At 44.5% G+C, this 10,623-nt stretch overlaps 1 protein-coding gene across 3 annotated transcripts in view; it reads right to left on the bottom strand.

Annotated features, from left to right (window-relative positions):
• Positions 1–1,328: 1,328 nt before the first annotated feature.
• The window catches only part of ATP2B4 (ATPase, Ca++ transporting, plasma membrane 4), a 121,451-nt gene continuing 112,156 nt past the window's right edge, over positions 1,329–10,623 (bottom strand). For all 3 annotated transcript variants that reach the window (XM_011931808.1, XM_011931809.1, XM_011931807.1), the window contains one exon: positions 1,329–5,837. In XM_011931808.1, the coding sequence (XP_011787198.1) occupies positions 5,529–5,837 (309 nt within the window). In that variant the 3' untranslated portion in view covers positions 1,329–5,528. The remainder of the gene's footprint in view (positions 5,838–10,623) is intronic.

Genomic DNA, 10,623 nt, shown 5'->3' with positions numbered 1-10,623 from the left:
GGGTTTTTCCATGTTGGTCAGGCTGGTCTCAAACTCCTGACCTCAGGTGATCCGCCTGCCTCAGCCTTCCGAAGTGCTGGGATTATAGGCATGAGCCACCGCGCCTGGACTTTTTTTTTTTTTTTTGAAATGGAGTTTCGCTTTTGTTGCCTAGGCTGAAGCGCAATGGCGCGATCTTGGCTCACCGCAACCTCTGCCTCCCAGGTTCAAGTGATTCTCCTGCCTCAGCCTTCCGAGTAGCTGGGATTACAGGCATGCACAACCACGCCTGGCTAATTTTTGTATTTTTAGTAGAGATGGGGTTTATCCATGTTGGTCAGGCTGGTCTTGAACTCCCGACCTCAGGTGATCTGCCCGCCTTGGCCTCCCAAACTGTTGGGATTATAGGCATGAGCCACTGCACTCGGCCATAAGTCTTTTTCAACCAGGGCTAGCTCCTCCTTCAGCAGCAGCCTATTAGAATAGCCAGGAGAGTTTGGGATGTTCTTCAATGTGTGTGACACTTTTCCTAAAGGAATTTGGGGAGTGGACAAGGTTCTTTCTTCCCTACGATGTGTATGTGTGTTTGTGTGCATGTGCGTGTGTGTGTGTGTGTGTTTGGAGATGGTGTCTTGCTATGTTGCCCAGGCTGGACTTGAACTCCTGGGCTCAAGCGATCTTCCCGCCTCAGCCCCTTCACCTCCCCAGTAGGTGGGACAACAGGTGTGCACCACTGCGCCGGGCTCCGCTCTGTGATATTTTAAAAGAGGGTTAGGGAACTTCGTTGTGCACCTGGATGAGAGCTGCAGGAAGGAGTTGACTCAGATATGAAAGCTCAGAATGTAAATGACCTGCCAGGAAGCTGTTTTGACCTGAAACTGGGCTTAATATGAGTCTCCAGCAAGACTCAATTAATGGAAGACATTTTTTAAACTATAGGGAAGGGAGGGGGAGGGTGGAAAACCCAAGGGAAAGGCAGCTAATATAAGGGAAACTACTTCTCCTAAAAGACATTTCATATAAAACAAATCAAAACCAAAACCAAAAAAAAAAAAAAAAGGAAAGAAAAAAAGCAAGGACTGCCAAGACTGCCTCTTATTCTTCCAAAAGCTCCAGCTCCTGAATTGTGGATTCTAACCAAGGTGGGTGGAGTAAAGCTTGTACTACAAGGGAATGAAGCCAATGCAAGGGCCCAGAGGTAAGGGAAGCGTTGTCAGAGTCTGGTGGTAAGCTGAATTCTGTGCCTGTTTAAATGGGGTTGTCCTTGTGGTTGTGGCATTTCCCTTCTCAACTTCAACAGACAATCAGCAGCATTACTCAAAAGTGGAGACGCATGGAGGACAGCACGGTTACAAGTGGGCGTGAGTTTTTATTCTCAGTGCACGGCAGTATTGGTTTCTGTTCATCAGCAAAAAGCTTTATTGGTTCCAAAAAATTATCCCTTTTAAAACTCCCCTTCTTCTTCTGGTCTCAGTGGAACAACACATTTGAATTTTAGATTTGACAGTTTATAGCATTTTTTTTCCCTAAGAACCATATAAATACATGCAAAACCTTGTACATAGAGCTTAAATCATATCAAAATGCAAATATAGATTGGGTGCGCTGTTAAGCTGAATTGCAAATTATGGCAACACACACTGGGGTATACATTGCTTTGATATCACCATTTGTTTGTTTATGTCATGCAGACCACAATAGTCAATCTTGTTTTGTTTTTCTTTTTTGTACAAAAATACTGGTGCTTGTTATACTAGTTACTAAAAGAAGAAACTCAAAATTCCTATCTGCGTGCTAATTTGAAAAGAACAACATAGATAGATTTGTTGGCACATATATATGGCATATTCACATATGGCATATATACATATGGGGAGAAAACATGAACCAAAGGCCAATTCAGTTATGGGAGCTCATCTCCTTCCATCTCTCCTAATCAAGAGCAAAGGGAACAGCAGGCCTAACAGCAGGGTTGGGAAGGCGAAAGGACTGGCACTGAACTAAGTGAAAGGGCGTCTGGTCTATTCAGAGGAAGAGGTTGGAATGGCTTAACAATAGCAGGCATTTATAAGTGCCCACCCTCACCAGTGCAGTGGGGGTGGTCCCTAGATAAGAAAGGTGAGGAAGTCTCTGCATATTGTGATGGTACCACAGGCTGCTTCAATCGTAAGGCAAGGAAGCAGGAAAGAAAGGAAGAGATGCATTTAGAGGCTTTTCCACACAAGTGAGTGTGCCATGTCCCTCTGGGTTTTCAGCAATGAGGTAACCATTCAGATTTAACCGTGCCAATTCTCCTCTCTGAAGCTCAAGGGGAAGAAGAAAACACAAACCCTAAAGAACCCACAAGAGGGATTTCTAGGTGATCTCTCTCTTAACCCCGTTAGGGATAGGAGAGTCATTCCAGAGGACAGATGATACTATGGGAAGGACCTAGCTTTAAGACTGTCACTCAGAGCTAGAACCAGCCATTGTTTTATCATTTAGAATTCTGTCCCCATTTAATATATTGCACAAAATCTTTCTAGGGGAGGGAAGCCATCATAAATAAGATCCTTGCACAAAAACTCACTAATGGAAAACCCCAGGGGGAACCGGAAATGAAAACTATGAAACATGCAAACCCCAAATCAGAGTATCCCTACAGACCAGGAGATATTCGTGCCTTTGGTACCATTCTGCCAGCTATTCTTCAAGAAACACAAATCCAATGGAGGCCCCTAATCCTAATGACAAGTCAGGAAAGAGTCTGTCTATCCATCTGCATGGGGAGGGGGCGCGGTGGGGGGGATTCATTTCCTAACAGCTGTGTCCCTTGCTGCGTGTTTTCCTGACTATCCACGGTTTACTACCCGTTTTTCTAGGTTTATTAAGAGAGGAAGCTGGGATGATACGTTCTCCTTCTCCCCATCAGACCCTTTTCAAATCCAAAGCACCATTTTGGGGAAAAGTATTATTAACTTATGCCATATTTACCCACTGCCAGTTGGATCAGTGAAACTGAATAGAAAAAACTTATATAAAAAACATATGCACATAGACAGTTAAACTTACTTAATTCCATTATCAACAAAATTTATATTAAAAAAGTCTAGAACCCAACAATTTTTTTCCCTAAGTATAAAGATGGCTGTTTGCAGAAAGAAAGTACGGTGTATTGGTTCTAAAACCAATTACAAATATACTAAGTCACCTGTCATGCCAAACAGCTGGTTATGTGCTCCCTTCCACAGAGCTACATGACGGCACTTTATTTTAAATCCTTTAAACAAAATACATATGGCTGACTCAAAAATATCAGTTTCTGATCTAAAGAAAACTATATATTTTTGCATATATTTCTATATTTTCTCTTCTATTATGGAAACTGGAACACAAGAGAAAAACCATTGACTTTTAAAAAGTAGACACAAGCCCTCAAGAGTAACCTGTCAGGCACCATGAGAGTCTTTTGCAAACAGGAATGGTAAAATAGCCTTCAAACCTCGTTATTGGCTTGCTATTTAAAATGATCTGAGGTAATACAAGACTTGATAGAATTAAATCTTCTAAAGTAGTTGATGAATATATATGTTAACACCTAACACCTTGGGTGAGCTGTTTTTTTTCCCTATGAGTATTTAAGACACAAAGAATTATTGAAGCATGTACGTTTTACAAAACCAGAATCAAATTTGCTTTCCTATTTCCTGTGATGATGGATATGTAGTCATGGGATATGCAGGGGGTATTGTTTCTCTCTGTTTCCTACTCTGGACAGCTCAGGTGAAAGGGGTGAGGGAGGACAGATCTGGAAGAAAAGGCTAGGTGGATCAGGTCATCTTCCTCTCACATGGGAATTTGGTTGTTCACATGTCCCCTCTTCTTGACTCTCATCACTCTAGAAAGAGGCGGGTGGGCTTAATTTATCTAACGGGAGGTGAGAGTCAGGAACATGAACTGGCCCCTTCACAGAAGTCAACACCAGCAGGGATACAAATGGAGCTCCTGCAAATGTGGCTCCACCTTGTCCCAGTAAGGAACACTTAAAAAATCTCCTAGCAAAGTCCCCAGCTCCTGAGAGGCAGAGGGGAAGTGGATGCTTTGGGCAGTATTCAGGGAAAAAAAGGCACAGGGCTTTACTGGGCAGCAGCTGCAGCATGTGGCTGAAGAGGGGCTGGAGGAAGGGGGAGTGTGCTGGGGGGGTCTTTTGCTCCTTTAAGTCGGCAAAATGTCATAGGGACCTCCCACTTTGGATATATATTTTCAAAATCAGAATATTTGGGAAAGGCTGGGACCTTCTCAGATACTGGAAAAATTGTGACACGTGCAAAAACTAGAATTAGAAACTGGAGAGAATGTCAAAGGTGGTCCCCAGGCACCTAAGCTCAAGGTTTCTGGCCCCTGCAGGAAGATTTTCTCAGATCATACTAGAATGGCTCTTTGGCCTCTCCCAAGGCTTCTGAACACTCATTGCCCACCTGTCAGGTCCTGCCCTGGAGAGCCTTGGCAGATGGCTTTGAAAGCAGTGGTCACCCCAAAGAGGAGCTCACAAAAGTCTGCTTTGATGGTCTGTCTTGTCCTCGATTTGGCAGCGGCTGGTCCTCAATATCCAAGCCCAGTAAGGAGGCGGGGTCGTACCCAGTTCATTCTTTTGCCACCACTTTAGGAAAAGACAAAGCTCAGGCATATGGTGAAAACTATATACCACACATATGCAACCTCCATGGGCAAGTCTGATCTCCCTGGCACTTAAGAACCACATATACCTGACAAGATGGCAGTTTAAAAGCAGAAGGTAACCTGGCAGCAACTGAGAAATATTCTTACCAGCACTTAATTGCTTCAAAGGGACCCTTTTAACAAAGAAACTGGTTGGATTCTAGAACTAAATCAAGGGTTCTTTTGGGCCAAAAGGGAGAAGGATCAAAGTTTATGCAATTCACCCATATCCTTTCCATTTTCTTAATCATCATTAAAAAAGAAAAAAAAAAAGGAAAGGAAGGGAAGACAAAAGACAAAAAAGAATCTTGGAGAGGTTTGACTGGAAGGGCAGAAAGAGTTAGAGGCCTACAGGCCTTTAGGTGTAAGTTTTCAAAGTGGGAGAATTGAAAAACAATCACACTACTGGCGGATTTTATACATTCCATCTCTACCTCAACATATTTCACTTGGGGATATTTGTCTCCCTCTGAACCCTCAACTTAGCTTATAAATGGCACAGACTTATAGGATTAAATCCAGAATTCAGGAGATGAACATCAGGGGAGAATGTGGGGTGGGGTGATGCCAAGAGGATTGTCATCATTTCTTCAAAAATGACAAGTGACTATCAAGGAGTAAATTCTACCATGACCTGCCTGGGGTTTGACTGGGCTCCGCTACAAACCCCAAGTCAAACTTAAGTTGAAATCCTTGCAAGTCTGTGCTCTTCGTGGTCAGGTGGGGGTTCACACACACTGCTGTTTACACAGCAGTTGACATGACGATGAAAAGTCCCATCATCACCTCATAGATGTGACAGGTGAAAATGGAAATAGGGAAAATAGGGATGAGAGTCAGAGAAAGAAAATTCAAACCGATGTCTCTAGGCTCTGTAGAGAGCTGTCCGACTGTGGGAGCTGCGCTTGGTTGCAATCCACCGCGTTGTTGTTTGTATTGGCGTATGGAGTGACCTCACCATCCAACAGGAGCACCCCAGTCCCAAACTTAGAAGCCTTGTCAGGATTTTCCTCCTCTTCCTCATCCAGGAGTGGTGTTTGCGGCAACTCCTCATCTATGGCGAATTCAGGGTGGGTCATGAAGTTGTGGATGGAGTTTTGGTTGTAGGGTTTCTGAATGGTTTCATGGAGGGAACTATGGAACGCTTTGACCACTTTGATCTATACCAGGGGAAGGAAAAGGAGGATGAAAAAATAGGAAGGTGAGAATTGGCTGGTAGAACAAGGAGATGGTGGTTTTAGGAGAGAAACAAAACCCAAACTATAGAACATGACTGCTCAGCAACCAAAACCAAACACACATCAGAGGAGATCATGGGGCACTGGAAACATCACACGGCTCAACTTTGAAGCAGTGGGGTGGGCTGGGGTGAGTGACGGCAAACAACTAGGACGTTTTGAAAGCTGCATTTAAAAAAGTAGAAAACCCAAAGCAATGTTAGCATTCCCAAACAATCTACTTTTAAAATGAAACAAAAAACAAGAAGTTTCATTAGTTCTCTCAGATGGAGGGCAAGGGCATGGGAACTAGATGCAAATTGATAGCCAAACTTAAAAAGATGATTCAGACATGTGGATTTCTGTGCTGAGGCCAAACATTTTGTGAATGTGGAATGAAAAAAATTATGCATTGAGGTTTAGTTATCTGTTTAAGGACCTCAAAGAGCCAGCATACACCAATCTGCACATAATACACGTTGGGTGACGAGTGACCACGAATACTGTGCAGCCAGGCAGACAAACCAATCTTCATTTGTGTCAGCAGCATGCAGGAACTTAAAACTCTCCAGTAATAATTTGCCCTTTCAGCCAGGAAACATGCATATTTTTACATCCCACGACCACCACTGTGTCCCCTCCCAGCAAATAACACAGAACTTCACTCCGTCAGCCCCTTCCCTAGAAGTGGATAAAATAGAGGTGTCAAAAGATGCCTTCCTCCTGCCTATTGAGAAAAGACCTGGCTCTCATGATTCAAATGCACGTTCATGTCTCTGATACACAGCAACTGTGCCCAATCGTGCTGCTTTCTCCAGCTGTTTCCAGATTGTGAAGAGGAGCATACTCTTACGTGGAGAAGGGAATGAAAGGGACCAGTGAGAGAAACCTAATTCAGGAGGCGGTGCTACAAACAAGTGGCCTTTCTGATGGGGTGGATGAAGAGGATGAAGGAAAGGAAACCATGTGCAGTTTGTGCGGTTTTACTGGGCAAAAGGAGATGCATTGCCCAGTGTCATAGTCTCTGTCCTACTGTGCAAAAAGGAAGGGATTCGGTCAGTTCAGAGTCATGAAGAAAAAACTGACAATAATTGATTCCTGTGAACAGCTTTTGCTTGTTCACAGGCACCAGCAATTTTGGCAACTCTGCTTTTCTGAACTGTAGGTCTCTCTGGGGTGTGGCTTGGAATCAGGGTTGGTAGAATTGGGGTAGAGGGAGAGGGTTGGAGCTCCAAAAAGTTGGAGAGAGGGGCCAGGGGAAAGGTAAATGGTTATAGGACAGTTTTAGTTGTTGGAAGGTGGTTGATCCTAGTCTTGTCCCAAAAATCTTCACTCAGAAAAGAAATGGGAGTAATGTGGGGGAAATTGTTGAGGTTGGGGGGGTAGGAGTGATGAAGGTGGGAGTAAGGTACCTCTTTCATTCCTCTGCTGTTTAAGCAAAAAGTATATTCCAGGAGAATAGGCAAGAATTTGGAGACAGCAGAGGATACAAAGAGTCAGCCAAATAAACTGTTTGGATCACCTGTTTCAGTGCTTCCTACCACCATACAGAACTTTCATAAATACCAATCAAAGGCGGCTCACTATCAATACTGTTGTTCTGTTTTCTCTGGAGGAGAATGTGTCTCTGCTGGCTGAGGCTTTCTTTATCTTGTCCCACTCTACTACAGCCTGCAGACCCACCTGGGACTGAGGGTGCTCAAAGCTCAGAAGGCAAAGGACTCCTTGCCACTCAATAGCATCAGCTCAATACCTCAGCTAAGAAGAATCAGGGAGCATAGGCACACACTCACCATGCTGAACAGAAAGTGAGGACCACATTTTTATTATCTGATTCCTATTTGACCATCTGATGGGGGAATTTTACCTGTCATGTTGCCTTTGCTCCAGATCTAGGTGAGATCAGATGGAATGGAGGCTCCATCTGGTCTTCAGGAAGTCTCAAGTTTTCATTGATCTACATAAAATCTCAGAGCAAGGCAATTTGGATTAAGTGAGTCCAAACCCAATGCCTTCTCCTTTGGCCCTGGCACAGATACACTGGCCAAGAGATGGGTCCAAAGTCATCCCACCCCATCAAAGCCGTCACTGTCAGGAGTGATGACATAGCTCACATTTTCCATATGCTTTCAAGATCTCAAAATTTCTACCGGCTATCACAGGAGGGCAGGTGCCTTTATCCACCAGTACATCATCTTCAATATCAGTGAGTTTCAACTTCCTGCTTCCATTCAATTGAATACTTTATTGAAAAAATTACATGTGAAGTCCACTATAGAAAATAAATTTGTAACAATTGGGATTGGAGTGAGGGTCTGGAGCCGTTGGTTGGCTTTTCCTCTCATCTGTTGTGGTGACCAATAATACTGTTACAGGTAAACAATGAGGGAGATAAAAGTGAATTGGGGATGGGTAGATGGGAAAAATATGGGAAACGTCTTTTGGGGAGCAAGAAACAGTCATCCAGCTAGACTGCAGGACTTCTGGAATCTAAAGGGAAACCAGCCACCTGTAAGGAAGCTCATGTGAAGAGGGGTCAGAGAGCTAGGGGTGACCAGCTGGCTTGCTGGGTGGAGAGAAGGGGGAGGGAGGAGAGGGCATGGGGCTGCGCCAGGATGCCCCAACGCTGGCATTGGCCTCAGAAAACACATGCTGATGAACAACCACACACCATATCACCACCAAGCCACCCAGGGCTGGCATCTCCCTTTCCTGGACCAGGATGCCTGGTGCATGAGCAGTGTATGGGGACAAGACAGGGCTAGTGAAGCAGGTGCAGGGAAAGCTTTGAGCACTCTCCACACCAACCCTTCCTTCCCTGGTCATTATTTCTCAAAACCTTGGGGAAATGTCTCTTCTGGGGCCCTGGCCTACAGGTGGAAGTGGCTGGTTGAAGGGCAACTCTTTTTGTGACTCAGGAGACTGGGTATGAGTGCTGAGGGCTACTCTCTGCAGCTCAACGAGTGGGCAGGTGAAGACTCCATTTCCTCAGCCAGAATATTCTATAGTTTTCTGCTCTTGTTTTTTTTGAGATGGAGTTTTGCTCTTGTTGCCCAAGCCAGAGTGCAATGGCATGATCTCAGCTCACTGCAACCTCCGCCTCCCGAGTTCAAGCGATTCTCCTGCCTCAGCCTCCAGAGTAGCTGGGATTACAGGCACCTGCCACCATGCCCAGCTATATTTTTTGTATTTTTAGTAGAAACGGGGTTTCACTATGTCATGTTGGCCAGGCTGGTCTCGAACTCCTGACCTCAAGTGATCCACCCGCCTCGGCCTCCCAAAATGCTGGAATTACAGGTGTGAGCCAACACACCGGGCAATTTTCTGCTCTTATCAGAAACCGGGAGAAAAGAATTAGGGCCTCCCTATGCAGGGAAATCTTAGAGATCTGTCTAAAGAAGGTTGGACAAACAGTTGGTTTCATTTGGAGATCTGGAATGGGAAAGAGGGTTTTAAAATGTATGGCTATAACTTCTAGGAGCTCCAACTAAAAAAGGACAGCTGGAGAAAGAGCAGGTGTGGCCTGTCTCTCCTCTGATCTTCTGGTCTTTGAGGGTTTGGAGCACACCCTCTACCAGCTCCTCTACAAGATCCCAGTAGGCTCAGTCTTCTGCTTAGTCTCCTTCCACCATCAAACCATCAGGATATCTGACACTAACTCTTCCTACCAGAAATAGATGATTAAAACAGAACAGAAGCTAGTTAGAAGGGGATGGCAGAACTAGAAGGAAAAAAGGAATTAAGAGAGGAATATGAAAGAACGGGTGCGAGAGGTTCCTGGATATTTGCAGAGCAAGACTTTGTTAGTTCTTTCTTGCCTGTTTTTTTGACCTAAGGAAATCGTATATATCTCTATCAAGTCCCACCCCCATCAGAACACTTTGGCTAAAGAGACAAAACAAATCTAAGTCTGGTCAACCCACACAGTCTGTGATCATGTGAACCACAGATAAGGCGACTGTTCTTTCTTCAGCCCCTTTCCAGAGGTGGGAGTGGGTGAGGTTGGGAATGGGGGAGGAAGGAACAGACTGACCACTCAGATATTTGAAACCCACATTATATATAATACAGATAAACTCCTTCCCACATTATCAGCAAAGAGCTGGCTACCTTCTCTCTCCTCTCTGAGTCCCATTTGGGGAAGGGAAAATGACCAAGAATGGGAGGGCATAAGCATTAGGAAGAATCCAAGAATCTACCAATGGGAACACCAGATCTTAGGTTGTGAGTTGATAACATTCCAATGGAAAGTCAGGCTGAGAAAGGGGTTCCTGAAACTTTATGTGCGAAAAAAGTGCCGGCTATTGGTGAAACAATCAAACTAGAAGAGAAAAGGAGAAGCAAAATAAAAGGGACTCCTCTTCAGAAACTCCTAAAAGTTTAGTAAATGAAGAAAAAAACATTATTTTGATTCTTTTATATTTCTCCTACCTTGATGTGAATTAATTGATTTTTTTTTTCTTGAGACAGAGTCTTGCTCTGTCACCCAGGCTGGAGTGCAGCAGTGCAATCTTGGCTCACTGCAACCTCCACCTCTTGGGTTCCAGCGATTCTCCTGCCTCAGCCTCCTGAGTAGCTGGGACTACAGGTGCATGCCGCCATGCCCGGCTAATATTTGTATTTTTTTTTTAGTAGAGACAGGGTTTCACCATATTGGCCAGGCTGGTCTTGAACTCCTGACCTCATGTGATTCGCCCACTTTGGCCTCCCAGAGTGCTGGGATTACAGG

The sequence above is a fragment of the Colobus angolensis genome, unplaced genomic scaffold, assembly GCF_000951035.1.
Source record: "Colobus angolensis palliatus isolate OR3802 unplaced genomic scaffold, Cang.pa_1.0 Scaffold91, whole genome shotgun sequence".
Lineage (NCBI taxonomy): Eukaryota > Metazoa > Chordata > Mammalia > Primates > Cercopithecidae > Colobus > Colobus angolensis.
Note: the sequence above shows the minus strand (reverse complement) of the source record. Positions and strands in the feature narration are given on the sequence as shown.